At 36.5% G+C, this 16,566-nt stretch overlaps 1 protein-coding gene across 2 annotated transcripts in view; it reads right to left on the bottom strand.

Annotated features, from left to right (window-relative positions):
* The window catches only part of CDKL5 (cyclin dependent kinase like 5), a gene marked incomplete at both ends in the record, with an annotated part of 117,997 nt that overhangs the window by 71,816 nt on the left and 29,615 nt on the right, over positions 1-16,566 (bottom strand). For both annotated transcript variants that reach the window (XM_080719552.1, XM_080719553.1), the window contains one exon: positions 1,684-1,729. In XM_080719552.1, the coding sequence (XP_080575678.1) occupies positions 1,684-1,729 (46 nt within the window). The remainder of the gene's footprint in view (positions 1-1,683; positions 1,730-16,566) is intronic.

Here is a 16,566-nt window from a genome sequence, read left to right as displayed (position 1 = left end):
GATTTCAGGTATGTACCACCACGACCAGCCAGCTTTATACTTCCGACTACCCCTAGACCACTGGTTTTCAAAAGACAAGCTGTGACTCATTAGTGGTATAATCAATGTATCTGATGTCACAATAGTAATGTATATGAATAGGAAAAAAATGAAAATAGAGTACTTTATATTAGTAAAATAAAGTAGTTTGTGACACTTTTGCTTTAGTTACATATAGTATAGCATGTGTGTGGACAATGGGTTAGTATATAATATACATCTACTGGGGGGTTATCTGTTCAGAAAAGTTTGATGAAACACTCACTGCCTGTAGCTTTTTAAAGGCCATGTAGAATTTGATGATCAAAAATCTCTACTTGGTTATCTTTGGATGGCCAAGAGTTGAGATTTAAAACCCAATGAACTAAGGCAGACATGTGGTACATGCCTGTAATTGCAGTATTTAGGAGACTGAGACAGAAGGATTGCAGGTTCAAGACCAGTTGCAGCAATGTAGCATGACTTTCGGCAACCTAGTTAGGCTGTTTCAAAAATAAAACAAAAAAATAAAATAAAAAATGGCTAGAGGATTAACCTGGAGGTAGAATGCCCCTGAGTTTAATCTCCAATACCACTAAATAAATAAATAAATAAAATCTAATGACCTGCTACTGAAATACTTTATTTTTAAACTTTCTTGCCCAGCATTTTAATATTCCATTTGAAATGGTGTAGATATGTGATCAAGGTCTTCAAATATGATAGTTCTAAAATTTTTTTATTCTTCCAATGAGAGATTCTAAATATAGTCACTCCCTTGATACTGTCTCTCATTTATCCTTGCATTTCTGACTAGAAGCTGAAGGTCACACTATCCAATACTGAAATCTTTCGCAAAACACTTGTTACTTATGTGAACCATCAAACTGGCTACTTTAAGGCAGCCTTTTCATTTTAATTATATTTGGAAATATCACAGGTAAGATGACTTCTACCAAGCCCTTGGAGCGAGATTTGCAATGTTGACTGTACCTTAAAATACAAGTTAAATTTCCAAATATGAGATAGGAAAATATTCACATGGAAGGAATTAAATATTTCAAAGCAATGTATGATAATAAATAAGGTGCCAGGCATGGGGGCACATGCCTGTAATCCCAGTACTTGAGAGGCTGAGACAGGAGAATCAAGTGTTGGAGGACAACCTCAGCAATGTATCAAGACTCTTAGCAATGTAGTAAGACCCTGTTTCAAAACAAAAAATAAAAAAGAGCTAAGGTGTAACTCAGAGGTAGAATTCCTCTGGGTTCAATCCCCAGTACCACACACACACACACACACACACACACACACACACACACACACACATACACATATATAAAGCTATCTCTACTTTTTGAGACTATGACTGTAAAATCTCCAGAACAAGCCAGGCATGGTGTTACACACTTATAATCCCAGTACTTGGGAGGCTGAGGCAGGAGGATCACAGGTCATCAACCTAGTGATACCCTGTTTCATAATAAAATAGGGCTGTGGATGTAGCTTGGAGGTAAAATGCCCCTGAGTTCAATTCCCAGTACCATACAATAAATAAATAAAATAAAAATAAATAAAATCTCAGGAATGAGGTCTAACCAGCTAAATCCTACCTCTTCAACATTTATAAAAACTTAATACAGAAGAAAAAAATTACAAATGTACCTTCACTATCCTTGAATTTCTTGATTGCCACAATTTCATGTGTTTCCTGCAAAGGAAAAAGTAAGGAAAGTCATTTTTCAATATTTTCCCAACTGAGGAACCCAATAACCTAGGATAACTTTATGGAACATAGTAGCAAGAACCCAAAGAGTAAAACCAGATTATTCTCCCACTCTAGCACCCCATTTCTTGGTTCCAAGATTCATTCTCATCATTCTTTGAATGCACAGAAAGTAAAAGAGGAGAAGAAAGTAAAAGGGGAGAAGGAAGAGGACAAAGAGTAAAGATGGTAACAGAATATGCATGACCAACAACCAGAAGCGTCTATCTCTTCTATTTAAAAGTGGCATGATATAAAAAGAATAAACAGTATAAAGAAGGCATCCCAAAGTATTCATATAATTATTGATAATATTTTGGTATATTTGCTTCCAGTAAATTTTTCTCAAATTGAAATGGAAATATTGTTGTATGTTGCCTTTACTTTATTCAATATTGTATAAACATTTTGGCCTATTGTTAAATAATTTAAAATCCTCTCAATAAATATATTTCAACATCTGCATCTTTATTTCCAAGGAGTAAATTCTGTAGTGATATAATCCATTCAGAAGGTATGAATGTTAAAATTTCCTAATACATGCTGCCAAACCAACATCCAAAGCTGTATACATTTTATGTATAATTATATTATACAAATAAAAACAATATAATTTCATAGTTCCATTTAGCAGTATATAAGACTACCCAGTCTACAACTAGTGCCAAAACAACATACAAATATTCAAAGAATTTCTGGAATTCAGGGAGTTTAGAAGTTTTCTTTTACCACCTGGTAAGTGCAATGAGATTTACTAAGGTAATATTTTTCTTATTGTTTCATGGATAAAAATCTGTTTCAAAAATTTTCCCAAGTTATCATAATGATTGAACTATTTAGGGTTTTATTGCTGAATATAACTTGTTACTTCATCATTGAATATACTGATATAGCCCTTTTTATTATGTCCACTACTTTGAGGGCCAAAATCCTTACTTAACCTGATCATGATTGATATTTATCCACATATATGTGTCTTGATATTTTAATGATTTTCTTCCTTTCTTTATGTCTTTATCCATATCTCTGAATTGTCTCCTAAGGAAGTACCCTATTTTCCTATTTTCTGAACATCTTTACATAAGTGAGGGTCTTTCAGCAAAATCCACACACTATATACTTTTCAAGAGGAAGAAAATTAAGGGTTTTAAAAGAAAGGCTGCCATTTTCTAACATAAAGGAAGTATAATAATAGTACATAAAACTTTAAATGGGAAGTAATGCCCTGATGGTCTTCAGTATTTATAGTGTTATAGATAAGAAGTCAGTGGCCCATTTGTTTTTTGTTCCAGTGTAGATAACTTCTTTTCCTCTGCCTAGATACTATTAGGACTATTAGGACTTTTCCTTTTTTTGAAATAAAAAGTTGAAATTATCAGAGTATATATAGAAGGAAGTTTGTATGTTTGTATTTTTGAACTATTATTACAAGAAAATCAATGACACTAGAAGTTTCTTCTAGCAACCTTAAGTGTTTTAATTTCTATTTTGCTACTATTTTCTACTATAATCCTTACAAACTTTAGGTGGATCTTTTATAACTGCTTAATATGTTTTGTTTACTACTGTTACTTCAGTGCCTAGAACAGAAACATAGCAGGTGTTTAATATTTAATGAATGGGCATTGAATGCGTGAATTACTCAAAACTGCTACATCATTTTTATTCATTACTTGCTCCATTTTAGGTTTCTTCATCTTTTCTCTCATCTTCACCAACTTCTACATTTTTTGCCTTATTTCAGCTTGTTCTGTCTCTATAGAGGTAGAATCTTCATGGTACCCTTTTAGGAGATTAAACAAATATCTTCATCTGTTCAGTGCAAAAAAAAAATCATTTCAGGACTAGATGTTGCTTCTAAATATTCAGAACAATGTTTTATCTTGCTATATCTTTTTAGAGTGCCTCCCTCTTTGTTTTTTATTTCATTTTATGCCTTCTTTTTACTGAGATGAATCACGAGACACTAGAATTGGCATCTGGCAACAAAAACGGTACTTGGATTTTTTTAGCCACCAGGACTTCAAATACATATTGACGTACCCCGAGGTTGCTTTCAGAATCTGGATTCCTAACAAATATTCTTCTCATTGGAGGTGGCTAGCCAGAGGCTGGACTGCCAGAGCAGAGTTCCCCAAATGAGAACCCTGAGGAGCACATGCCATTTTCTGGCCCCTAACATGCTCCCACCACACTTCTCTGTGAATGCCACATGCCTCTTCCAATTCTTCTCTACTTTTTCTTACCATATCTGGGGTATTTTAGTCTCTGGAATAATCGGGAGATACAGATGCTAATGTGAGATAGTGGGACACTGAGAACTCCAGCTCCTTGGTGAGATGGTTGCCTGTTGTCCAGCCCCTCTGGGCATGGGCCTTTTCTTACTCCCTTTATTTGCCCAATTCAGGTTCTCAAAGTAGAATAAATAGAATGACATTCAAGACTATGCTTGCTAACCTACTCCTGCTAATGAAATAAATTTCCTCTGGTTCTGCCAACAATCTTTGATGTTTACTTTTAATTTATAAAGCTGTTATGAGTTTGTTTTCCTTTTAAAATATCTTCATGGTATTAAATAAAGAGACAGAAGTTGATCATATACCAAACTTTATTATTCTACCACTACTCTGAGATGAGATACATAACATAGGTGTGCACAAAGAAGAAAAGTATCTTAAAAATATGAAGGACTTGCATTTTAAATTCAATTTATTCACAAAAGCTTACCATTGCCCCCACAATGTCTGCGACAGAATGTCACCAGCTGTAGTTAGCAAGATAGGCATAATTTGCTACTTGTTTCAGAGTCTTGCTTCGTAAAAATAATGAGGTAGTGAAAAGATGACATTTTAAGCAATAAATCAATAATGTGATAAAATAAATCAGTAATTCATTAATGATAATTCCATGCCTCATCCTAAATTCTACCTCAAAATTGGAACTATATTTTGTTGGAATCTAAAAGAAAGATTAGGTAACTTTGATAAAGGTTTCTGAACTGTACTAACTTCATGAGTGAACAAGCTATATCAAGGCATTTAACATTTTCCAGAATAAAATTTCTCAGCTGAAAGAAAAAAAGCAGAAGGAGAATGAAAATATATAGAGTAGTAACTAACACAAAAATATATGAAAGGCCTTTAGTTAGTTCTTCCAATATCGAGGTCTCTACTCCAGGGTTGGGGATGTATTCAGGGGGAGATGGCTTGTCTGGCATGCACAAGTCCCTGAGTTCAATCCTCATTTACATTTGCTTGTAATCCCAGCACTTGGGAGGCTGAGACAGGAGGATCGCGAAGGTTTCAAGCCAGACTCAGCTACTTAGTGAGGCTTTCAGCAACTTAGGGACACCCTGTTTCCAAATAAAATATAAGATAGGTCTGGGAGTGTATCCTAAAGGTTGAAAGCCCCTGGGTTTCATCCCAGTACCACAAAATAAAGAGAAGGGGTAAAAAGATATCCAAGCCATAAAAAAGAAGCCTCAACCACTAACCAACAATATTGGACAGAGAGAAGGGGTAAAAAGATATCCAAGCCATAAAAAAGAAGCCTTAACCACTAACCAACAATATTGGACAGAGAGATTTGTAACAAGAGTGAACTCACTCTTGTTGTTGACTGTTTAAACCTCCTGAGTCATTGTTTTATCCTTCAGTATTAATTTTTCCTTACTTAAGATTTTGGCAAAGCAACTAATTGGTATAACAGTCATAAAATTTACCAAGTTATTTTAAAATGCAGTTATGTAACAATGCTCTGGAACAGTGAATTTTTTAAACTGATCATACCCTGTGTATGGAAGCAGCAGGAGTTATTGTTTAAAAGATTTTGCTCTCTAGGTTAAAATACCCATCATGCACCATGAAACAGAACAAAAAGTATTGATTCTATTTAATTCTACTATTCACAGATTAAGCCATTTCAAAGGTTATACTCTACAATTAATTCTCTAATTACTTTCTGAGGAAGCCTATCCTTGAAAGAAATGTTTATTTCTTTACCAAAGTAGCAAAGAATGCCACCTGACAATGTATTTTAAATATGACAGTCCATATTTTGTATAAAAATATCCCAACAGTCTAACTGCTTTCACACAAATGCTCCATATCAACAGCCTCTTACTTTATAGACCATTATGTATCAGATAAAGTAAGCTCTATTTCAGATTATTCTTATTTTCAACAACTTCTATGCCAGGTTCCATGCTAAGTGCTTCCCCTGGGTTATCTCATTTAATCCTCGAATCATCACTGAGGAGGATTTTATCATGTTTATTTTAGAGATGAAAATATCAAGTTCAGTGAAGTGCCATAATTTGCCCCCAAATCACATATTTAAGCTATAGCAAAGCTGAGATTTTAGACTCAAGAACACTGATTCTGGATGCTATTTCTCAAATGGAAGCCGTCTATGTAAATTTTGTTACAGAAAAGGAGAGACATTCTGAAATATGCGTGTACATAATCAAAACACATGCCTAGAAAAATACACTCTCGAGGAGGAATCAATATTTCTTTTCCACCTTTTTTCTGGGGAAAAAACATATTAGCACCAACAAACATCTTCAAATAGTTTTCTAATAATATCTGCTACAATATTTATGTACTTGGAAGTATATGCAAATACTTCATTATTTTCTTCTTTATATTTTCTTATAGAAACCTTCTAAAATAATTTGGACTGGAATTATTTTTATATTATGAGTAAAAGAACAAAATGGGAGTAAACTCAAGTCAGGATACATTCTATAGCAGGCAGAATACAACAGAGCTAATATGCATTTGCCAAGTACCATAGAAATACAAAATATCATCCATGATACGCAATGATAAAAGCTAGATTGTCCAAGAAATCCCATTGAGACTGCTACTTGTATTATTTATTACCTGAAAACTATTATCGTGTGTCAATGCTAAAAGTTAGATTTACTGCTAAATTTAAGTATTTCAGATCAAGTCAGGAAGGAAACAATCTAGTATAGCAAAAAGAGGAGCATTTTAATCTATCAACTAACAAATGTCTGCTAGGCTCCTGCTTTATGTAAGATTTTCTGTTGGATCCTGTGTTTGACATGAGTAAGTAAATGAAGCTGTCTCGTGTCCACAGAAGCTTACAACTCAGTGTGTAATAATGCATGACAGGAAGTTAAAAACGCATGACAAAAGTTGAAAAGTAAAACAAATATTATATAATATGACACAGGAATTCAAGAAGAGATTAATCATGCAAGTATACAGAAAAACTGTTTTCTTCTTTAAGATTTAGCAATCGAACAGATCTTGGCTTACTTGCTTCTGATTTCTCTCATCTTCTGAACTAGACAATGTCATAAATATAGCTCCCTTCATTCCCATTCCCTCTTCCAGAGGTAACTTCTTTCCTGAGGTTGATATTTATCATTCCAATAACACATTATTGGTTCTACAAAAAAAACTCACCATAAGTAATTTTATTATTGTTTTGTTTATTAAAATCGTTTAACTAAAATGTTGTTGTATATATCTTTTTATAACAGCTTCCTTTTTCTTTTTAACACAACAATGCGTATCTGAATTGAAATTTACATTTACTTTAGTACTTCTCAAGTGGGAGTGATTGTGCACACCCAAGATATCTGGGGCCACATTTTATTACCATGTAGGGGAGGGAACTTATGGCATCTAGTGAGTACAGAATAGAGAGCTGCTATATATCATACAGTACACCGGACAGTCTCAACAACACAGAATTCCTAGCATCAAATGTTGATAGTGCTGTTATTCATTTTAATTACTCATCTATTTTATATATTCATTTTAACTATTTTGTATTATTCCCTGCAGATATTACCCTTTAAAAAAGTGAAACTGTCACTTGTTAAGGATTTGCCCACCACCTGGAGGGGCTGAAATCATCTGACTTCAGACAAAAGTTTACTGAAAAGATGAATGTATTATAAAAAGAAATTTCAAGCTGGGTCCAGTGGCAAACTCCTATTATCCCAGTACTCTGGAGGTTGAGATAGAAGGATTACAGGTTTGAGGCCAGTGATAACTTAGCGAAATTCCATCTCAAAATAATAAAGGGCTGTGGGTGCATCTCAGAGGTAGAATCCCCTTGGGTTCAATCCCAATTACCACAAAAATAATAATGTAAAATGGGAATATGCAGGTATAAAATATTCAGAGAGAATTCCTAACCATTTTTCCACTTCCCCCACTAGGGTCTATCTCTTGTCCAGTATCTCAGCAAATACTAGTTAGAAATCTCCATTTGCGACTCTAAATCCATCCAGTTGCCACCAAGTGATAATATGTTTTATCTCCTAATTTTAAATTTTATTTGTATTTATTAAGTGTGTGTGTGTGTGTGTGTGTGTGTGTGTGTGTGTGTGTGTGTGTGTTACCAGGGAATAAACCCAGGGCCATTCTACCTCTGAACTACACTCTCAGCCCATTTTATTTTTTGTTTTGAAACAGGGTCTCCCTAAGCTGGTGAAAATCTTAAAACATCTCTGAGATTGGCCTTGAATCTGTGATCCTCCTGTTTCAGCCTTCTAAGTACTGGGATTACAGGCCTGCACCACCACATGCACCTCCTTAAATCTTTTGCAAATCTACTGAAATGCTCCCATTCCAGGTCAAGCTGTTGGCACTCTTTCCTGGAGCTCCTCCTCATCTCCTAACCTGTCCAATACACTGCCCCAAGCAACTAGGCATTAAAAAAAAACTTTTTTTGCAGGTCTAGGGATGGAACCCAGGGGCATTTCTACCTCTGAGCTACACTACCTGCCCTATTTTTTATTCTTTATTTTGAAACAGGGTCTCACTAAGTTGCGGAGGGCTTCACTAAGTACTTGAGCCTGTCCACGAACCACCATCCTCCGGTCTCAGCCTCCCGAATGCTGGGATTACAAGTGTGCGCCACTATGCCCGGCTTCTAACTAGGCACTTTTTCTGGAAATTGACATCTGTTTTATGCCCCACCATCCCCCATTAAAACTCTCCCCAAACTTTACTGACCTAACAACTACATCACAGCTCTTCCCTGTGGTGGGAGAGGTTAACCAGAGGCCTGACCACTGGGTAACCTTCTTTAGCCTATTACCCCTAGGGCTCCCTTGTTTGTCAAGCTCCAGCCACCCTTGCCACACTCTCTCCTGTCACAGAGCCTATGCCCTTTGTCCTTTTCCCACTCAAATCTCCATGATCCCTCAGATCCTGGCTCAGTCTACAATTCCCACAGCCTTGTGAGAAGGCCTGAAGAACGTATGCTCTCTCTCTGAAAACATGTATTCCTCATAATCTGTATTAAAGTTCTACTTTTACAGATCTATACGACCACTTGATCAAGGTCTGACCTTACTACTAAAATGAAAGGTTATAGGTGCAAAAAAACTGCATCATTGGCTCAAAAATATGCTCAGGAAGAGAGATGAAGATCTAGTACTTGAAAATGTTTGACTATACTGGGTCACTAATTTAAAACACAGATTCTGCTGACCTGGCTCAACCTTCTGGTTGGGCCTCATTTAATAATTCCAACACAGCTTAACAGAGAAATGCCTTTTTTCTACCATAGTAAAAAGATATCCCTTGTTACATGATAAAAGATCAACTAACCAAGAATACAGACCACAACATCCACATTTCTGCCTTATTAAGGTTGGTATATTCCTTAGGAGACATATTGGGATAGATCTATTCTATGCTTTAGAAAGTTTCAAAGAATGAAGATAATGAAAGGAGCCATGATATAAGGCCCTTCAGTTCTGGCTCTCTCCAGATGTCCTTTGGCAGAGAGAAATTTAAATTAGCTCTTAAAGTTCCAAAAGAATTGTACCATCTTGATTAAAAACCTCTTGCTATTTGGCTACTCAGGTCTTCCTGCAGATCTTAAAAATGCATTGTGAAACTGCTACTGCTTTCTTTCTGTCATAAATTTATTTCATCCCAGTACTAGAAAATGGTCACATTTACTATGTGGCCAATGTATTGAGTTAGAAGATTTACTAAATTTAAACATTAGTGTCGACTGATTTCTCTACCCGAAACAATAAATGACTCCTCTTCGCTGTCATCTCTATTTCATTCTATAACAAAACTAGTAAGATTTCTTTTAGCCTGGCCAATAGCAAAATGAAAACAAAAACATTACATACCTACTATCTCACATTCTCACTGCCTGAGACATTCCCAGTGACTGAACAGTCATGAGAAAGGTAACTACGACTACTTATGTTGCTTATAGTACTGTCTAATAACTTGATAACCAAATCCCGAGGCCACTGTACTTCTCACAATACTTAGAATGAAGTCTTTTTAAATTTGTTTTTGGGCTGGGCATGGTGGCGCACACTTGTAATCCCTGCGCTTGGGAGGCAGAGACAGGATGATCGCGCAGGTTCAAAGCCAGCCGCGCGCACTGGCTTAGGAGACCCTGTTTCCAAATAAAAATGTAAAAAGAGGTCTGGGAGTGTAGCCCGGAGGTAGAAGGGCTTCCAGAAACCCCAGTACCACCAAAAAAAGTTTGTTTTTGTGGGTTAAGGATTAAACTCAGAGTCTTACACATGCTAAGCAAGTACTCTGCCACTGAGCCATACCCCCAGATCCATCGGGCATACTTTTGTATGTATATCTCAGTAAGGTTAAGATAAACCACTTAAAAGTACTTCACCTCATAAAGATTAATATGAATTTACTGCCTTTATATTAATTTTATAGGTTACATAATTAATAAAATGTTCCAAAACTAAGATGCAGTTATTAAAATGAAAAATGAGATACCCAAACATTTTTTGCTAGGCCCTCTGACAAAATAAACAGTAACTGTGTATGCGTGTATGTGTGTGTTCTACCGGGGGATTAACCTAGGGGCAGTCTAACACTGTGCTACATCCCATCCCTTTTCATTTTTTAATTTTTAAATAGGGCCTTACTGCGTTATTGGGCACTGGCCTCAAACCTGTGATCTTACTGTATTAGCTACCCAAGTACTAGGATTACAGGTGTGCACCATCGCACCTACTTAAACAGCAACTCCTCCTAATAGGAAAATAGAAAGAAGCTGGACACAGTGGCATTTGCCTATAATCTCAGCTACTTGGGTGGCTTGGGCAAAAGTACAGTGAGTTTAAGACTGCCTGAGCAACAAAGTGAGACTCTATCAAAAAAATAGAGGAGAAAAGAAAGGGAGAGACATGTGAACTTTCAAAACAATCTAGCTCCATATTAATAGATCATACAAAATTTGAGATATATTAAATTTTCATATTACCCATACTTTCATGAATTATGCATAAGTGCCCTCAAACCACCTTGTATACTACAAATTCAGAAGAACCTGACAGCAAATAAAAATTCCAAGGACTTCATGGTGGTGATGCCTGTCAGACTGCAGTTTAGTATTATTAAGCATCGTGTCTCTACTGCAGTTATTTGCCCTTATTTTATAACAATGAGCAGATAATGAGAAAATGAAAGCTCCTCTTCTAGTGATCAAGTAATTGAGACCACGACAGCATTAATTAGGCATGCCAAATGCAGGCAATCAGTCAGTCATTGGACTTAAGCTATGTTCAATTGTAAGCAATAATACGAATTTAAAAGAAACTCCAAGGCAGCCACATTGGTGGTCTAGGGGAAGGGGTAAGGGAGAGGGAGAATCAAAGAAGGAATCATTTCCACTGACATAATGCACATATGTGAGGATCCCAATGCCAGTCTCAATATCCTGTATGGGGAAGGAAGAAGTGGGGAGGGAAAGCCCACCAAGTGCTATGTGCATGAATGTCACTCTATGAACTACATTGAGGTGAGACTACAGTGTACCAGAAAAAGCATAAAAAACAAATAAAGCATAAAATCACTCCCAAATAAATCTTAATGCAGAAAATATAGCCTTAAATATTATCTTGCTGTGGCAGGAACAGTAATTGATAGCATACTAAATTTAAGCTGTAGAAAGTATGGCTTTTCATTTTCCTGTAACTGATTTAATCTTGCTTTTAAGCAACCCTCCCCAACTTTAACTTGCATTCTACGGTAACTCAGTCCTTTCTGGGTTAATCTCTTTCTGCTTGTTTTTTCAGATTTTTCCTCCTGTTTCTACCAAGGTGGCAGTTAGGTGTACGAATTTAGGTGGGGTAATAGAACTTCACTCTAGTAAGGTCACTAGTGCTCATATCTTCAAGACAAGGTACCTTTGAGGCTGGTCTGATGCTGCTGCTGGATCTCATAGGGGCAGCTTTACAGGTTCTGAAGACATTCAGACTCTGTAATCTCATCTCCACCTAACATCTGGCCACCAACTACAATTTTGGTATCAGTTTGCCCCTCAACACAGATTTCCTGAGAGTTCATTGGCTTTCAAGTCAGCTACGGGGCGTATGCGGTACCACTGGCATCCTTAGACGCCACTCGCAAGCTGAAGGAGGCCCAGGAGCACTCTCCATGGAGCCACACCATACTTCCATTTCTTCTGCTATGGATGCTGCAGTTGAGATGAGGCAACTCTGCAAGCAGTTTCTTACCCATGTTCCAAGAGCGCAATGTGACAGAAACAGGCTTCCTTTGTTTTTAGCTTTGCCTTCAACATAACCTTCCCTACAAACCAACAAATTTCAGTTTTCTGAGCTATTCAAGACATACCTGATCCCTTTTCTGTTCTAACTCAGCCCCTTCGTTCCACATTGCTTTGTTACAATGTGGAGCTGTCTTCACACTGCTCCTTTAATTCCCAAAGGAATTTCCCCTACAAACTGGCATTCAGGCTACACTGTCTCCTGGGGCCATGATGGAAGAAAAGGTCAGGAGAGAAAAACCAGTTTATTGACTAAAGCTCCATCACTAGTTATTCCAAAAATAATGTACAGATATTGTTCATTGCTTCCTGGGGAGCCCTAACAATAAATAGGCCCATGAGTAAGCATATACTCATACTTGCTGCTGAAGATAGACCTCAGAGATAAATGGTAATAAATTAGCACTTAAGAATGTCTGGTTCTGAGGTTTTGTTTGTTTGGGAGTATCCAGGAGTGGTCTACCACTGAGCTATATCCCAAGTCCTTTTTATTTTTTATTATTTTTATTGGTGCATTGTATTTATACATCATGATGAAGCAAAAAACTTGTGTAGACATAAATGCACACATCATGCAGCCAGCCCCCACCCAGTCCCCACCCCACTCCCTCCCCATCCCCCCCTCTCATGCTTGGCCTAGTGGTTGACTATGATATGAATTAGTACATCATATACTTTAAAGAGTTTCCTTCTCCCCTCCTCTCATCCCTACCATTAGGTTGCCTTATTTGCTCCTCTATAGGATCTCATTTTTCACCTGGAGTTCCTCCTATGATCCCTTTTTAAACAATATTTTATTTTGAGACAGGGTCTCTCTACATTGTTTAGGCTGGCCTGAAATTTAGGATATTCCTGCCTCAGCTTCCCAAGTACTGGGATTACAGTTGTGCACCACCACACCCAGCATGATTCTGCTATGCTATTATTTATCATGTCAATAAATCATACATGCACATATATAAAATATATTATGTGTGGGTTTTGGGAAATACCATACTACTCTTTTACATATTCCTATAAAAATACACAGTGTGAATATTGAAACCTGACAAAGCTGAAACAAGAAGTTTTAATTTTTTTCAATCCATGAAAAATACTACTTGGATTTTTACAAAGGAGTATACTTAATGAAACTCTGAAGTTAAAAAGGAACCATTGTACAGTTGTGTTCTATATAATATTTCCAGGCTACCTGGGTACAAGATCCTCAGGTGCACCACGAACCCAAGATACTCCTGTCCAAGTTGTGGAGGGTGTTACTAAATTGCTGAGGATGGCCATGAACCCGAGATCCTCCTGTCTCAGCCTCCCAAGTACTAATATTTACAAGTGTACAGCACCACACCTGGTGTCCAAGTCACTATTTTTGTCATAGGTATATCCACATAGAACACTGAAAAATACATTTAACACAGGCAGTAACAATCTTTTTTTTTCAATTAGTGAAACTCCCTACATCTTATGCACTTTAAGAAAAACTGGAAAATCCCAGGATTGCTTTCTCTTACCACAGAAAGAAAAGAGTATTAAATGTAAGTCTGCAGACTATGATAGTTTTGAAATATTAAACCAGCTTGATCTGGTTTGTCTTTGTATTGAAGTACCCAGCATTTTATCTTACATATGAGAGGTGAATAATAAAGCATCTTCTGAATTGACATATTATAACACAATCCTGGAAGAAGAGCTATATACAACTGCCACATAGGGAAGCTGGAGGATCTATATATGGCACCTTGAGTGCCAAAGCAAAACAGAGGAGAAACAGACAAAAACTCACCAAAATGGCACTGGCCATGAAAGAACAGTGACATGTAAGTCTCAAGCAGTTCAGTGTTTCAAGAGAATTAGCCAAAGAACACTATGATCTTCAGTAGCATTCTTGCGTCTGGTTACTCTTTGTCAATAATAGCACTAAAGCCAGGCAGGGTGATACACACCTATACTCCCAGTACTTGGGAGGCTGAGACAAGAGGACTGCAGTTTTGAGGACAGTCTCAACAACTTAGTGAAAACCTATTTCAAAACAAAAAAGTCAAAAGGGCTGGGGACATAGCTTGGAGTAGAATAACCCTGAGTTCAAGTCTCAATAACACACACACACACACACACACACACACACACACACACACCGTTTCATTGAATATGAGCAACTCAAACAACTCAATGCAAAAAAAAAAAAAACAACAGTAGTAAATTGGGTTATAGACCTAAATAAACATTCCGAAAAGAAGATATACAAATGGCTAACAGGTATATGAAAAAATGTTCAACATCACTGTTTATCAGGGAAATGCAAATCAAGACCTCAGTGAGATATGAGCTCACTCCAGTAAGATGGCTATTATGAAGACAATAGACACCAAGCATTGGTGAGGATGTGGAGAAAAAAGAACACTTGCACATAGTTGATGGAAATATAAATTAGTATAGCCAGTATGCAAAACAGTATGAAGGATCCTCAAACAATTGAAAAACTGTCATATACTCCAGCAATCCCAAGTATACATCCAAAGAAAATGAAATCAGTATGTCAAAGAGACATCTACATTCCTAAGTTCACTGTAACACTATTCACAATAGCAAAGATATGGAATCAGCTGGGTACTGTGGCACACATCTGTGTCCCCAGTACTTTGGAGGCTGAGGCAGGATGATTCCACATTCAAGACTTAGTGAGAACCTGTCTCAAACAAAAAATAGAAGGGTTGTGGATATAGCTTAGTGTAGAGTGCCCCTGGGTTTAACCCCTAGCAGACATGCACACACACTATAGAACCAACCTAAGTGTCTACTGACAGATGAATGGATAAAGAAAATGTGATACATATACACACAGAAGTACTATTTAGTCTTAAAAGAGGAAGAAAGCCTGTCATTTGAGACAATATGGAACTAGATGTCATTATGTTAAGTAAAATAAACCAGGCACAGAAAGACAAGTACCACATAATCTCATTTATAGAATTTAAAATATTTATCTCATAGAAAACTGAGTATTGCTGAAGCATAATGTTAAAATCCTCTCTGTATAATATTTTCTATAGGATTCTTTGAGGTCATCAGCATTGCACATAATAGGTAATTAAAATATACTCAGCTGTCAATTACAAAAATTAAAGAAAAGACAGGCCTCCTTAAACTTTTAAAATAAAGTTCTAATTCCATTCTTTACCTCCTGAACTTTTAAGAAAATAACCCCTTGCTCCTATCACACCTAATTATTTGCAATTTCTTTTTTTAACACTATTCCATATCTTGATTTCTCTTCCATGTTGCTGTGTACAGCAAGCTTATTTGCAATTTCTCAACTGAACCTTTACAGATACTTGATTCTTTTCACACTGTCTCAAGCATTAATTCTCTCTTCATCCATTTATTTAACCAACAAACAGTTTTCTCATTCTTACTATGTGAGAGGTACTGAGCCAAGCATTGGAAATATGTAGAAGTCAAGAAAAAGGAGGATCACGTTCTCAGGGAAAGAACATTATAGAAGTAAAACAAAAATCTAATACTGTCTCTTTGGATAGAGGATTGCTAGAGGAAGTGACATTTTAGCTTTGAGTAATGACAAGAAGCCAGCTCTCCTACTTCTATAACATTTCTTTTACCTTCAAACCCTTCCTTTGGGAAGCACTGTAGGAATCCCTGGCTTACTCTGTGCATTCTTCTATCTTGATCTCTAATTCTACACCTCCAGCAAAGCACTTACTACAAATTCCCTGAAATCTGTGATTTGCCACATAGCTTCACTTCCCAGGCCAGTCAGTAATTAAGATCTGCTATAATATATAATTACAATGTACCAATAAAATTCTATTTTAAAATAATCATGAGAGTAGGCAACTTATTTAACTCTATGCTCATAAGACCTAGCAGAAAGGAAATGGGAAAGGATGAAATAGTACTGGTGGACAGTTCAGTTGCTCTGAGCATCTCTGATGAAACTTATAATGACCAAAAAGGAATGAAACAAAGGATACATTGAAATGAGATGTAAAAATTTATTTAACTAATAAAATTATAGAACAAAAATATTTTACTAAAATAAAACATTATTTATTTTGGTTAAAAGGACATGAAGGATTTTGCTTTTGCATTGTTGTTCTCTGACAGCCTGTGAACTACTCAAGCGTAGAGAGTACACCCATCACAGTGCTGTCAAGAGACTTTTCCTTTTAGAAGGTAGTCTCTCTGTAATTGTTGATCATGTCCTTCTT

Source organism: Muscardinus avellanarius, assembly GCF_963383645.1.
Source record: "Muscardinus avellanarius genome assembly, chromosome: X".
Taxonomy (NCBI): Eukaryota; Metazoa; Chordata; class Mammalia; order Rodentia; family Gliridae; genus Muscardinus; species Muscardinus avellanarius.
This window is presented reverse-complemented; position numbering and strand designations above follow the sequence as displayed.